Source organism: Acomys russatus, chromosome 23 (assembly GCF_903995435.1).
Source record: "Acomys russatus chromosome 23, mAcoRus1.1, whole genome shotgun sequence".
Classification (NCBI taxonomy): Eukaryota; Metazoa; Chordata; class Mammalia; order Rodentia; family Muridae; genus Acomys; species Acomys russatus.
This window is the reverse complement of record NC_067159.1, coordinates 9,241,552-9,257,779: the sequence shown is the minus strand read 5'-3', so window position 1 is coordinate 9,257,779 and position 16,228 is coordinate 9,241,552. Positions and strand designations below refer to the sequence as shown.

The following is a 16,228-nucleotide window of genomic DNA, read 5'->3' as shown; positions in this document are numbered from 1 at the left end:
AGAGCCTGAAACTCATTGGCACAGGAGACAATTTCCTGAACAGAACACCAATAGCCCAGGCTTTAAGGTCAACAATTAATAAATGGGACCTTATGAGGCTGGGAAGCTTCTGTAAGGCAGAACACACTGCCAACAGAACAAAGTGACTGCCTACAGACTGGGAAAAGATCTTCACCAACCTATATCTGACAAAGGACTAATATCCAAAATACATAAAGAGCACAAGAAATCAAATACCACCAAACCAAATAACCCAATTAAGAAATGAGGCTCAAAATCAAGCAGAGAATTCCCAACAGAGGAATATCGAATGGCTGAGAAACACTTAAAGAAATGCTCAACATCCTTGGTCATCAGAGAAATGCAAAACAAATGACTCTAAGGTTCCATCTTATACACATCATTGGCTAAGATCAAAAACTCAAGTGACAGCATATGCTGGAACAAATGCAGAGAAAGGGGAACACTCCTTCATTGCTGGTAGTAGTGCAAACTTGTACAACCATTTTGGAAATCTGTCTGTTGCTTTGTCAGATAACTGAGAATAGGGCTATCTCAAGACCTAGCTATCCTTTTCCTTGGGGTATACCCAAAAGATGCTCCAACACACAACATCCTTATTTGTAATAGCTAGAACCTAGATGTCCCTCAGTTGAAGAATGGATAAAGAAACTATGGTACATTTACACTATGGAACACTACTCAGCTATTAAAAACAAGGAAATCCTAAAATTTGCAGGCAATTGGATGGAACTGGAAATGATCATCCTGAGTGAGTTAACCCAGATCCAGAAAGAGGGACATGACATATACTCACTTATAATTGGACACTAGACCAACAGAGATATCCTATGAAAGTGTTCACTTAGCCTGAGATTTGGATGGATACTGGGACTTCCTACTGGGACTCTAGGTGAGAGAGGTAAGGAAGAATCAGGAAATATAAGGATACAGAGGGTCCTAGAAGCCTGCAAGAAGACCATTAAGGCTGGTGGATCTGGACCCAGGTGGGTCAGCTCAAACTACTGTACCAACCAAAGGCAATGCATGCAGTAAACCTAGAACACCTGTCCAGATCTAGCCAATGGACAGCACATTCTCCACAATTTTGTGGAGAACAGGGACTGATTTGGACATGAACTCTGCTTCCCCCTATTAGACCACTTCCACTTGGAGGAGTGACCTGGTGACAGTCACAGGAAGGGTAAGTAGGCTACCAGAAAGAGACTGGATAGGCCGTGATCTTATAGTAGGGGACAAGGTCCTCTTCTGTCACAGATGTAGGGGAGGAGAATAGGATGAAAGAGGAACGGAGGGGCAATGGGGACATACAAGTGAGGGGGCAACAAATAAGATGTAATCTGAATAAATTACTTAAGTAAATAAAAAAAATCTGTTCACTCGCCACCCAAAAAAAAAAAAAAAATCCACTTCCAGTCCAAACCAACAGGTATGCTATCTAAACTTAGGCTAACTGCCAAGGGATCCTCTATTGTAAAATATACATAAAGCATGACATTCCAAGTCTACTTTCTATTGCTTTCAAGGCAGATTCTAAAGAAACTTTTCTACAACTAACAGAATCTGTCCAAGTACTTTTATGTCAAGGTCTTAACTTTCTTTCGTGCAGTTTCTGCTTGAGTGCTCACAGTCAGAGAAAAACAACTCTATCATTGTCTCAAGCCTTGGGCCAGGTGTCCTCTTTTAATATTCTCTGTGGGAAAAAGTTTTCCCTGTATGAAGTTCCTAAGGAATTTCCTAAGGAGAAACAAAGAGAAAAGACAGTTTTAGGAAAAATAGCAAATTTCTAAACAACACTACACCTGGACCATACATAATATTTAGGGGCAGTGATGATCAGCTGGAGATCTTTGGAACTTTGTCAAGCAACGCCTCAACAGCTGTTCTGGTTGTCTAGTGATCATGCCAGAGCATCGGAGGTATCTGGAACTTTGTCAAGCAAAGCCTCTATGACTTATCCTCCTCATGTCTGTCACATTAGTGGATGACTCCAGAGTTCTTGTCAAGACTGAAATCAAGCATCCCTAACAAAGAAAGTTCTTTCTGGTCTAAATGTAGCAGCACAGTTATATATAGATGCCCTTGAGATACTTAATCCCTCTGTAAACTTTTCCTTGGAATTTACTAAAATATGCTGCAATAGATCTGATTTTTGGTCTTCCACCTCAACATGGGTGTGATTCTAAATAAAAAAAAAAATTCTGCTTGATTTAAAGCCAAAAAGAGGATGATATTTTGGCAGAGAATGTGACTGATTCCTACCACTGTTCTAAATTTTTTCTGGAGGATACATTGAAGGGTTTGGTAGTTGTTACACTGACAGAGGAGATTTTAAGAAAGGTTAATATTGACTTTATCCTGTGGTTTTTAGCAGTCAACATTATTCAGATCTATAATGAAAAGGAGCTAGTGATAGACAAGAAGAAATAAAAATATGTAGATTTTTGAGGAGTAAAAGAGCACCAGAAAATGTACTAGAGCTAAGTCCAGTGCTTAGGGAGATAAAACTCCCTTTTTAAAGCCTAATGCTATGTGGAATAAAGGGAGTCATGACATCAGGATAATATTCTGCTCAGTCAAGCTTCCAACTTGTAAAAATGAATTAAAGAAAAGTTTAAGAAGTAAAGAAAACCATCAACAACAGAAAGCTGGTGCAGATGTAATTGTATGAAGTTGCTAAGTTCCAGTCATATCAAGCAGCAGAATTGGTAACTTTGGCCACATGACACAAGCTTTAGAATCAAGGATATAAGAAAGGAGTTGTGGAATCTCTGTCTGCAGATAAGGAAAGTCATTGAGGATAGGCATGTTTCAGGGGTGTCCAAGCATGGAGGCCCAGTGGGGTCATTACATGAAGCTATGAAGTTGAAGTCTGCATCGTATTGGAGACACCAAGATGTTGGAAATGTTACAATAATTCAATATCTGCTAAGGAGACCTGCAGAATGGTTGTGGAACCAGCTTAATAGAGATGGAAGAGGGTTTCATCCAGCAAATCTGGAAGAAGTTGAAGACCTGAAGACCACTTTGGCATCAGGCATGGAGCTGCAGAATTTAGGGTTTTCCTTGTTGGTTTTCAGACTTCCTTTGGTCAAGTATTTCCTCACCATGCTTCCTTTACTATTTTTTGGAATAATAATGTGTATTCTGTGCCACTACATGATAAAACTGTATAACCTACTTTTTTACTTCTTAGGAATTACAGTTAAGAGAGTGTCTTGAGTTTCCAGAGAGATTTTGGAATTTTAAGCAGACCAGAGACAGTGAAATACTATGGAGACTCATGAGGTTTTGGTGCATATATTTTATATCATACTTATGACATAAATATGTCAGGAGCAGGGACTAGAATGTGGTGGTTTTAGTAAGAATAGCTCCTATAGGTTCATATATATATATATTTGCATAGTCACCAGGAAGTGGCACTAGTTGAAAGGATTATAAGGATTATTAGGAAGTGTGGCCTTGTTGGAAAAAGTGTTACTAGGGGTGAGCTTTGAGGTTTCAAATTCCAATTCCAACCCAGAATCTTTCTTTCTGCCTATGGATCACTATGTCGCTCTCACCTACTGTTCTAGCACCATTTATGCCACCATGCTCCTTGTTATGGTGAAAAAGGACTAAACCTCTGAAACTGTAAGCCTGTTCCCAATTAAATGCTGATGTTTATAAGAGTTGCCTTGGTCATAATGTCTTTTCATAGCCACAGAACAGTTACTAAGATGCTAACAAGTGATAAAACATAAAAGAACCTAAGATATTATCCTAAATAACAATACCAATTCACAAAATGACAAATCCTGTCTGCAGACACCATTATGGCATTCCCAAAACAAATAAAATTCACACAACCAAAATTAGATTGGGGATTATTCTGGCCGGTGTAGGGAGATTTACTAGGTTTTAGTGAGAGCTTGAGTTTGTGATAAAAAAAAAATTAATTGTAGAATTTGATATGTGATGCTTGAATAACAATGACAAAGATTATGACTATGCCTGGTAGAAATGTATCCCAAGAGGGTCAACATGACAAAGTCTATATCCACCACAACAGAATATGTAAAACTACCCAAAGTCATTTGACAGGTGGATGCCAAATGACCTGTCAAGCCAATGGATGAGAGGACAGCAGGTGGCAACCAACACTTGTTTTAAGGATTGAGGTGGGTTAGGAAGGACTTCCTTCAACCTCAGTCCTGGAAGGCAAGTCATACGGAATCCTTTAAAATCTTTGAAAGCTGCAAACTTATCAGAGCCTCAAACAGTTTTGGTTCTCAGAAGACATGGAAGAATGCATTGAAATTAATTTCTTTTTAGGTAAGACAGCATTATGTGCAATCAACAAACATTGCTCTCTCACAGCCTCAATCATCATGAAGAGGCCTTTAGACACACAGAAGACTGAAAACCAGTGGGATCAACCACCTCCTCTCATAAGCTTTTGATTACTATAATGTATAAGGATGTTGAAATTTCACAACAAGAAGATATTACCTCAAAACCACACACAAAACACCAAGCATGATCATGTTTTTGAATGAGGAATTTATTATTAGAAGCCAGTCAGGAACAAGGTACCTCTACACAAAGCGAAGGAGAATATTCAGAGCATGGACACCTCTGACAGATAAAGACCATTCCAAGTTGCATTATGAACTGGTGCTGAAGACAAGACAGACATGGCAGTTGGCCTGGTGTGTGATTCACTTCAGTAGAACCAGAAGTTATTTCTATTATTTTCCACAGAAGGAGGACATGGAGCCCACTGTGTCAGAGCTGTGGATCTTGTTCTTATTCTTATGGTTCTCAGGACCAATTGCAGGCTAAAGCTCCCTATGATAAGGAGACTTACATCCTGAAACACACAGCACAAGACACATCAGTGATCTTGAAAAGAAGGCAGAATTTCCCCATAATTAAAAAGAAGTACAGCCATGGTGGCATGGGTTGGAGACTCAATTGCTTTCAGTTCTTCACTTTATATCAGATGATAAATCCAGATTTCACAGTTAGGGAAACTTTAATACAAACCCAGAGTTTATTTAATATTTTTGTCTTTATAGTCTACTACAGATAAGGCTAGCCTGGTGTTAAAAGGATTACTTTACCTATCAATATCATTAACAATATTTTATGGGTAACCAGTGGGTAAATGAGTTTGTTGAAAATTTCAGTATACATTGTATATCAAAGAAAATGTGATAGATACATGCAGGGCCACACCGTTGAATTCCTTCTGTTAAAATCCCCCAAAGGAAAAGAGTCAAAGTCCAACAAAGAACATCAAAGAGCAGAATGTACACTATATTTACATGTCACTACATTTACTCTGACTCATGTGTACTGAAGACATAGTAGATTGAAACAATCCACCTTAACTACCAAAGTAGACCTCATTTCCAGTAAGTATGTAATATTCTTTAATGGAATTGAAGGTATTGGAAAGGTGAGTAACTTTATCTCACCTGCAAAAGTGCACACAGATAAAATGAGAAAATTCTTCTTCAGGAGCAAGGATGGGATTGTCAAGGCTACCTTTGAGTTGATAAAGGGCGTTGTAAATCATCAATATAACTCTGCTGTCACTTACCTGCACTGTGCACACGGAGAGCTTTCTTTAAGGTAGAGATGAGAGGGAACATGCCCTGATTACAGAAAGAACCCGTGAAGTCATCCATGTCAAGAGTCCAGACCATGGCACCTCCAAAGTTGTTCTCCTTGAGCCACTGAGCCTGTTTAGGCAGAGGACATGAGTCATTTGATATCCTGTGGGTACAGGCTACAATCTCAGCATGTCTAATAGAGTGACCTTGCCTTTATCTGGAAGCTCTTGACATTATCATAGCCAATCCATTCATTGCCTTGATAAGCATAGGGAACTTCCTGGGAGGCATCCCATCTCTCAGTGGCTCCATCATTCAAAAATGTGCAAATCTGTAAACAATCAACATGTTCAAATATTTAAAATATCAATATTAAGAAATAATAAGAAAATACACTTTAACTTTCTTCTTTTTCATTCTCTTGTGGAGGTTTCCTCCAATATCTATTGAGTTTTATTTTCCTTATAGTAAACTGAGACGTTTATTTTTTTTATTGGTACCGGTGGAGATATTTAGAGCTTTCCCCAGGCTAGGTGAGTAATCTAAACTGAACCACATTTATAGCTCTCATTATTACATCTTTACCTTTAAAAAAAGGTAAACAAATGAGATAATCTTCAAACTGGTTATTTTCTTGTCTCTATAGCAGAAAGTTGAGATTCTTTGTGTAAGGCTTGAAGGGGCAGAATAATTTTTCTAACACACATTGGCATAGTAGGATTCCATCATTTTACACATACTACTGAAGAGTGAACACATGGTCAAACTTACTAAAATAAGAAATGAAGCTTGAGTTATTTTTCAAACATTTATATGTTGTCTTCATTCTTTCACTGTATTTTCAGAATCTACCCTATTATGAGATAAGTACTTATTTGTATTATGTATATAGTCTAATGAGTGGATTTTAGATTGTGTTCTGTTGTATGAAAGAATCTTTTCTATTCTTAATTATTTCTCACTATTTATTGATATGAAAATATACTATAAAATTATAAGCACTTGAAATGATGAGTCTGTTTATTGAAAGATGCTACTTAACACAATAAACATTTGATTTCAGAAGATTCTAGTTGCCAAACTCTGAACTGAGCATGAAATTAACTGAGCACACTATAGCTAACCTACTGACCTCATAGTAAGCCAAGAGTCCTGCTTCATTTGTGTATGTCCCTGGAGGGCCAGCACTAGTAGTAGGGGCACCAATTCCAGTATTGGAGGGGTCACTCAGGATGAAGGTATGTCCATATGCTGGAAATCCCACAATAAGCTTCTCAGGCGCAGCCCCATGTTCCTTCCAGTAGGTCATGATGTAATCCTATAGTGGCAGAAGGTAGGTTTTAAGGCTTAAGCAGCTGGTTACCTTTGCTGGCTAATCCTGCTCTGATGGCTCAAATTATGTGCTGTTGATGGTCAAATAATAAGATATGTTTTCCAAATATTGTTGAGTTACAGTTTTTCAGTCATGCCAAATGGTATGAGTTAGTTGTACAAAACTCACAAGATATAGGAGATTTATAATCTTGTTTTGAATCTGTGCAGGTTCTTACCACATTGAGGAAGTCATAAATGCCAGAAGCAGTTAGCGATTTGTAGAGGGGACTATTTTCTCCAGTGTAACCATCCTGGGAGCTATGGAGATTGTATGTCATGACCTGGATATAGTCAAGAGACCTGAAAAGAGGAAAGGTCTTACAATCAATCTTCATTTGGGCTAAGTTTGTTCAAGCTTTTCATTGTATCCTTAACTACCCCAATTCCTCACTATATGCACCATTCCTTCTCCTCCACTAATGCCTGTCTGCTAATTTTATGTTATCTGTAAACAAGAGTGATGGCAAAAGATATGTTGAAATTTATGCTCTTTGACCTTTGAGAAAACCAATTAAAGAATGCCAGTGAAGTAAAAGAGTAAACATTATATTGTCAATGAAATTAACTCCAGATAGACATTTTAGGAAAGAAGCAGGTAGAGAGTGGCTTAGCAAAACATTAATGTTTTGGGAATATGCTTTACGTCAGTCCAATAACAAATACTTCTGTACAAGGTATTTGTCCTGAAGGCACCCCCAAACAATCCAGTATGTGGCCATTGCTCTAGGATGCTCATTATAACTGATGCAAAACCCATATTGTTTCACACACAACAAATGTTAGACATAGACAAAGCAAAACAACCCAAAATTTACAGGGCAAACTTTACTTTTTTGGCAATCCTACATAAAGCCAAATAGTGTTATGTGGGCTTCTGGAGGATGAAGATATCAATGGTCGGCCCCAGTGCTAGAACCTGCATGTTATAATATCAACATGCATGCTAAGTTATGCTCTAAAGGCAAATATCCTGAAAGTAGTAAACTGCTTTTGGATAGGATATGAGTTCTCTCATGGAATGTATTTCATACCTAGTATTGTAAAGCTGGAAAAAGCTTATGCGTTAGGAAGTCACAGACCCAACAGGCAACCGACTCTTGTGGTTTTGCTAGATTGTCTTACTGTTAAACTGATTTTTAAATCTGTAATTGCATACCTATAGAAGAATGACTATCTCAAATACTTGCAGAGAATTTGATCTTTTTAAAGAAGAGTAGTTGACTAAGACACCTCCTTATTGGTTAAAGTACATAATCTAAGTAAGCCAGAGCCCTCAGCTGAAGAAGTAGCATGTCTATTTTCATTTTTTATATTCAAGGCTCAAAGAGTGTTATAGAAAAATCAGTGAAAAGAACTTTTAATGCTGAAGGAAGAATTTCATTTTTTATATTCAAGGCTCAAAGAGTGTTATAGAAAAATCAGTGAAAAGAACTTATTAATGCTGAAGGAAGAAACATTGTGGAATGCTGATATCTAGATTAGATGTTGTTATTATTGGAAACACAGCCTCCAATCAGTTTTGGTGACACACACACTACATACAGGAGATCAAGACACCAAACTTAAAGCATGGCTGGGCAATTGCCAGCTCCAGCTCCACATTTGAAAGAGAAGCTTTTATTACTTGGTGGCTGCTGAGGGAACCAGCTTCAATCTCCTTTGGGAATGTGGACTTTCTTTGATGCCTGCGATATGGTGGATGATCTCATAGTCATATATATATATATATATATATATATATATATATATATATATCAGTATTTCAGTTCAAGGGTTTATTAACGTCATTAAGGAATTAAAAACAGAAAACATGGAATTCAGAGGAATATATGTTATGAGGTATTGGGTTGATTTGGAGGAAGGTATTAGTGAATAAATATGATAAAAATACATTCCATACATGTATGAAATTTTAAGGAATAGATAAACACATTATTCATAAGATAAATAAAAATTAGTTAATATCTGAGAGACATTTTTATGCAAGTGTAGGCAAAACACATCTATAACCATGCCCATAAGCAATATCCTGGAGGGGCAAGAAAGCCCATGAATAGGGTCCCTCTGTCTATACTCCCACAAGAGTCCTGGAGGTCATTTCTCACTTACTGCGACAGTTCAGGGATCCTGTACCCAGACTGGACAATAGCAATGACACCAGCTACAGTGGCAGTGACTAATAACCGTGGCTTGTCATTCTCTTCAGATTCTTGCTCAAAAGCTTCACGCATTTCCTACAAAAATTATGGGATATAAGTATATTTCAAATTTATTCCAGATCTTTTCATAATAAATGTGATACACTGATCAAAATTATACAATGTACCTTTACACATTTTGTTTCACTTTACTGTTTCAACACCTCAATAAATCAATATAATAGATGAAATTAATTTCTGGCTACCTAACATGCATAGACATTCAAAGATATTAAAACATCTAGCAGTAATGAGGCAGTTAAATTATTGAATATGGACTCCAGTGTCTGATCAGAGCTGCTCCTGAATCCAGTCTTCTGGAAATGAAGTGATTCCAATCTGTGACCACATCCTCTTGCAATGTTGCAAAGAGGTGCTACTGTTGCTCAGTGGAAGAGCTATCTTAGTGCCTGATGATAGCACACCTGTTTTCTCTATGATTCTAATCTTATCTTTAATCTTAGGATATCTCTTATAACTGTGTTACTTGGGCATGCCAGATAGTGTTTCAAAGAGTGAGTGTCATCTAGAGTTTCTTTTTCTTGTTTGCTGTTTTGATTTGTCCTATAGGTTTTGTTTATTTGTATGTTTGGTTTTTGCTATCATAAGAGAGAGAGAGAGAGAGAGAGACAGAGACAGAGACAGAGACAGAGACAGAGACACAGAGAGACAGAGAGAGACAAAGAGACAGAGACAGAGAGAGACAGAAAGAGACAAAGAGAAACAGAGAGAGACAAAGTCAGAGACAGAGGGATAGAGACACACAGAGGCAGAGAGACAGAGACATGGAGACAGAGAGACAAAGACAGAGAGAGATTTCCATTAATTTTTATCTTAATGTTTCTATATACCTGTCCTTCTTCCCCTACCGAAAAACCAGTGTTTGTCTTATCACAGGTCCCTTATTTACTCCAAGTTCTTACCACTGTATCCTTGCCCACTCACTATATTCCAGTTAATATCAAAGTAATCATCAAAGAGCTCAGCCTTTGACATACTTGTCCTCTAAATACAACCCCTCAAGTGTCCCATAGTCTTGTTGGAAAATTACATATCTTTTTCTAAGTATTAAGCCACATGATCAGAATCCACCACCTTTATAAACTCACATGGCTCACTATATTCCTTGCTCATTAATCTCTATAGCTTCATTGTTACAGACCCAGCCTTATCTAATTTGATGACAACAATGTTCTTCCCATACAGAGATCAAGTATCATGTACTTAGAAACTCTTTTACAATCTTCTTTATACAGTCAGGTATTCACACCGTTAGGTTTCTTTTTTACTATGCTGACATTTATTATGGCAGTTACCAGCAATTGCTTCAGTTGTTGCCCAGGTTATACTGTTCTGACTCAGATGTGTACACTTGGAAGCAAAAGGCTGTGCTTTCTTCATATCATTAGCCTTTGCCCATTAAATGACATGGAATATACGATGATCAATAATAGTAGACAGCCTCAACTACTTTTTATGAGATTTGAATTCGGTGGGGAAACACAACCAGTATTTATGATACTAGTTAAGTAATACTGAGATAGTACTTCAAAATCTTTATGTACCTAAATTTTTCTTGCCTGTAACACAAAGACAATAGTGTCTCTGGCACTTACACTATAGACAACATATGAAGATAAGGTATGGTTCTACACCTGCATGTTGAGTAAAACCCCACATGCATGATAAATGAATCCACCATATTTTAGGATCTTTGGAATGCTAAGAATGTATAATTCTAAATTCAAGTTTGGTTTACTCTACAAGAACTCAATTGTCCTTGGAAAGTATTGAGTTTGAATGCTCTAAGACACTTCCTGGGTTCCCCACCTTCACTAGGACACTGAAGAGATGCTTGTCCTTAGAAGGGCTGCCATGAGACCCAGGATACTGCCAGTCCAGATTCAGTCCATCAAACTCATACTGGCGCAGGAACTTGATGACTGACTTAATGAATGTCTGACGGTTATGAAAAGTAGAGACCATAGCACTGAACCTTAGGAAGATGAAAAGAAAAAAAGAAGATCTGTGTGATATAAAAACATTGGAAATAAAGGTCATAGCTAAATTATGATACCGTGTTCTTCACCAAGGTAGCCTGGTTCTCTACCAGCCTCTCCTTGCACTAACACCACCTGTCTCTAATGCTACCTCAACATCCGTTATTTTGTTAGACTGCCTTAACTATTAACATGCTGAACTTTCACTTATCATAGTTTTCCACAATAGCTCATCATATGTTTTCTTCAAACACACTCCAATTTTTTATTTACTGAGAGAAAGATATTTCTGTACAAGGATACCTCAATTTAGCTCTTGCAAAGATGGGAAAAGCAATAGATGACCCTCCTTTCACCTGGAGGATTTTTAAAAATCAACTCTTTGTAGTAGGTAACTAACTCCCAGAGGATGCCTCCCAGAATACTCAAACCAATTTGATCTTGTGAAAGCCACAAGTAGACCTAGAAAGAATTTGTTTTGTTTAATGTAAAGGTTTAGTGTAATATATTAGAATTTAACATGTTTTCCCAATAGATATTCTTAATACCTTTCAAAAATGCAAACTATGGAAACAAGTTTGTGTAATCCTAACCAAGTTACAATAGCAAATACACAATGGGCTATGTTTATAGAACTTACGGTGCTGGTCCAATGTCCAAGCCGCCAACAGCCAGAAGAGTTTTTAGCTCAATGTTTCCTATATATCAAGAGAGAGAGAGAGAGAGTAGGGGGAGAGAGAGAGAGAGAGAGAGAGAGAGAGAGAGAGAGAAAGAGAGATCAAAATCTTTGGTGTCTTCATATGAAAAAGCAGTATCATGTCTTTATTACTCATATTATTCAGTGTTGTGTTGCCATGGCACAACCCATTTCAGTAAAAATTCCCATCCCCATTGAAAATTTGTACAACAAATCTTTGTTATATTTTTTTATACAAGATCTTTAAAGTAAAGTAAATTCAACAAGAATTTACCTAGTCATACTGACTATAATTCTTTGCCAATAACTTAGAGCCACAGTTATTTCTCATTCTCCCTAATCACATTAAATGATAGAGATTTTTGAGCTTTATTAATTTCTCAACTGCCACAAGTAAATATAAATCATGTCTGCTGAAAGTGTACATTTACATGGGAATTCTTTTGAGATATCAGTTTCCAATAATTATGATTAGCCATTGTGAGAAGACAGAGTGCTAGGCATCTTGCCTCTTCCTCAGAGATTCAGATTCTGTTGTCTGGAAGAGGAGTAGGCATTGCTTTCGATGCAAGTTCTAATGCAGGACAAGTAAGGGGTAATATTCAAGAAACTTTTTTTATATTAATTTCTTTATAGTTGGGAATCATAGTTTAGTTCCTTCTTAATGTAGTGTCATTACTGAAGATAGAAGTTATCTAATTTTTTCCTTGTTATGGGTATGGCTATCCCAACTAAAACCTGCAATTACTGAATATGAGGTCTTGTTATTAAATAAAGAACTGTAAGAGAGTAAACTAAACCATTCTAATTCTGAAGGCAGTGATGTATGAATTAGAATATCATCCATTTCTTGTTTTCTAAAGTAGAAAGTTATGATTTCCTCTTCACAAAAGCAGAAACAAACCAGAGACAGAAAGGGAGATACACATCCCACGTGGTTTTATAATGGTGATAATAGGCTGTATAAAAGAATGTCTACTTTCTGCAAATTTATGCATCTCTACTAAACCATAAGGGATAACATCTTGAGGAAGAAGATTTCAGTAGAAAAGTCTTGTCTACATGTCACACAAGAAGCTGGGTTCCAGTCTCATGAGACATGAGGCTACCAAATTACTGTAATAATGTGTATATTTCTATGTGTGTGACTTGGTCAGTGGTTTAAAATATGTTCTCAAAACTTGCAAACTATCATAGAAAAAAATGAAACAGAGAGTTTCTTCTAAAAATTAAGAGAGAGAGAGAGAGAGATGACCCACATAAAGAGTAGAACTTTAAATTGTACAAATATATTTGCAAATGATGTAATTATAAGATGTTATTTTCACATTCATAGTAGGACTCGTATAAACTGTATGTGAAGACTAAAAATCACCCTTGACAAAAAGTGGGTTAAGCCGTAGAAATTTCTCAAAAAATCCTAAAAGGTGTAAGAAAAACAACATATTTTAAGAGAGCCATTTAAATTACAACCACATTAATGTAACATCTCATGTCTATCATGATAGGTGGCTATAAAAAAAAAAGATAAAATGACCCATTTTGTCAGGGATATGAAGAAAAACCTCTTGTGCACCAGTAGTAGGTATATAACTTCTCTCATATATAAATACAGTACAAATAAATACGGTCACATGGGAATGAACCATGGAGATCCTCCAAAAAGATAAACTGCCATATTACCAAGCAAAGGCAGTACATAGTTTATATCTAAAATATATGTGATTGATGTAATAAAAAAATGAGTTTCTCTCAAGTTAAAATTAACGAAACATACACTAGTTCACTTCTCAACTCAAAATCACTGATTTTTAGCACCATTTTAGGAATCATTGAGATATCCAACTAAAGATAGAAAAATCTGTCTTTCTCTTACCTCTTTTTCAGAGCATTTAATGCTTTGTATTCCTTTAAGTCCTCCTTACTCATCATGACGATCTCATTGTTCTTCATTCCAGCAAAGGCATAGATCAGATGAGTACACAAGCAAGGATCAATGTCACCAGGGTTGAAACTCCCCAATTCAGGCCGATCCTTGGCCCCTCTGGTGTAGTAACACATCAACTTGTAGGCAGAACCTGGGAATGTTATCAGAAAAGCAATGTCCCGATGCAGATACCAGTGAATTTGTTAAGATCTTGCCTTGCCTCTTTCCCTTAGTATGTCTCATGCACCTGTTCCAAATGATCAGAAGAATGTTCTGAATATTCTGGCAGATAGGTTCAGATATTTTGCACACTTGGCAATGACTAAGAGTTGTTTAGTTGCAATTGGTATTGATGCATAGTCAAAGCTGGTTAATCTTTGGATTCTCATAAGCAAAACAATCAAACAAATTTTCCTTGAGACCCAGAGGTTACCATAGTCAAAACACTCAACTTGTTTCACTAGAAATGATAGTAGTAAGAGTTGATATGACTCTACCACCCACAAAGCCAACTCATCATTTTTTCTCAAGTAGATTGCTTTTTGAGACACTTTTGCCAAATAAATCATTATAGGCAAACAACTTCATTAGGAATAATTAACCTGTATTAGAGATATATTTAAGGGAAGTTTTTTTTCCTTTTCTTTTTCTCTCCTTGGTTTGTTTTTTGTTGTTGTTTTGTTTTGTTTTTTGTTTTGTTTTTTGTTGTTGTTGTTAACAACTCACCTAAATGAGCATTCAGCAGAATGGCCAGACCTAGAGAGAGAGAGAGAAGACACATTTTTCTAAGGATCAGTTACTAGAACCATAAGTATCAAATTCTCAGTTCCTGTAAGCCCTCCTACTGACTATAGATAATTCCATCCCTAAAGAAATTCCACAGCTATGCACAGTGTGGGCACTGGAGTCATCCTGCCTTTCAAAGTTCTCCCACTTCTGATAGAACCTGGCAGTGTCCTGCTCCGTGTTCTGTTTTTTAATTGTTATTCCATTTCTCTGCTCATGGTAAGGATTTAAATTACTCACTATTCGATCTACTTAGTGAGCGTATATTCATCAGCTCTGGTACCCATACCTGCAATGAGTCAAGCCTTCTGCTAGTCAAAACAACATCTAAAATACAGCATTCAATATCTTTCAGAGCCAGGGCAACTATTTCAATTCGTCTTTTCAAATGTCCTGCTAAATTTTTGGCTTAAGACAAAAATTTTAAGCTTCAAAGGAATAATTTAAGATTTCAGATGTTTCTCATTTGAGTCAGGGTGTTAGAATAGGTAGCCCAAGCTGGCTCCCTACTGTAGAATCATCTGTCTGTGTCTCCTGAGTCTTGATATTTGAATCATATCACAATCATGAAAATAGAGCTCCTCTACTCTGAACCCTTTGTGCATTGTGCTGCAGTCTTCACTTGGTTAAGTTTCTGAAGCCGAACAAACTGTATAAGGTACATCTACAGAGAAAACTCTAAGTTTGAACTACTTGCTTTAAACACCTAAATCTAACTCTTTGGGTCACCAAATGTCCCTCCCTGTGACAATATTAGGTCATTACTGAAACAGGTCTATGGAGGATAAATGTTAAATAATTCTGAAAAGAGTAGAGCAAAGAAAACTTGGATAGTTCTATATCAGAATTTATAGATGTCCATCTTTCAAAAATTGTTTCAGAAGACAAAAAAATAAAATCAACCAAATGGCAATTTTAAACAGGTGTTAGAGCAAGAGTGATAGGATAGTGAATTACTGGGAAAAGACCAAGACAAAAAGAAGCCTTGAATAAAGGTAAAATGTAAGTGCCGTTCCTATATCATCAGTGACAGTAAAAGTGTTCTACCAGCCTATGGGCTACTGAAAGCTAGAAGAAAGTTAAATAAGGAAAAATTGAAATTACAAAAAGTGTGTTAAATCATAGAGTTTCAGTTTCAAAATTGCTTCCTTGTCAGGTTCTGTGAGGAAAGAACAAAGCAAGAACGAAGCTCTGTGTCTGATTGTCAACTCACCTGTGGCAAGAACGAGCTTGGCCATGGTGTCTCTGGATTGCTCCAGGAGAGCTTCTGCTGGCTTTTTATACTCTGGAGACCATGGTTTTCATAGGTTTTGAAGATGGAAAGTTTTTACTAGGAAACCTTTTGGGTAATCTTTTAATCCATAGCTCCCTACTCTGACTCATCTCCTTTAGTTTATCATCAGCAACTTTCATCACGCTGTATGGACAAAATAGCTATATTTCCAAGAAGTGGGTGGGTACCATGGGCATAGGCATTAGTCATCTGGGTAAGATCATTTTAGAAGTCCCCTGATACATAACCCTTCTTTAGATACTGCAATTAATACTTATTGTAAAGATCATACCCGAGAAAATTGAATTCCCATTGAAAAGTAAACAATACAGTTCATTGGAAGTTATTT

General features: G+C 36.9%; 1 protein-coding gene across 1 annotated transcript; it reads right to left on the bottom strand.

The window, feature by feature from the left end:
• Positions 1-1,678: 1,678 nt before the first annotated feature.
• Positions 1,679-15,844, bottom strand: LOC127206140 (chitinase-like protein 3). Its single transcript, XM_051165423.1, has 11 exons — positions 15,820-15,844; positions 14,547-14,576; positions 13,771-13,971; positions 11,837-11,894; positions 11,027-11,192; positions 9,108-9,232; positions 7,175-7,298; positions 6,757-6,942; positions 5,836-5,955; positions 5,612-5,753; positions 1,679-1,758 (listed from the first exon to the last, which is right to left on the bottom strand). The coding sequence occupies exons 1-11, from the start codon at positions 15,842-15,844 to the stop codon at positions 1,679-1,681; spliced, it is 1,257 nt and encodes a 418-aa protein (XP_051021380.1).
• Between the last annotated feature and the right edge of the window lie 384 nt (positions 15,845-16,228).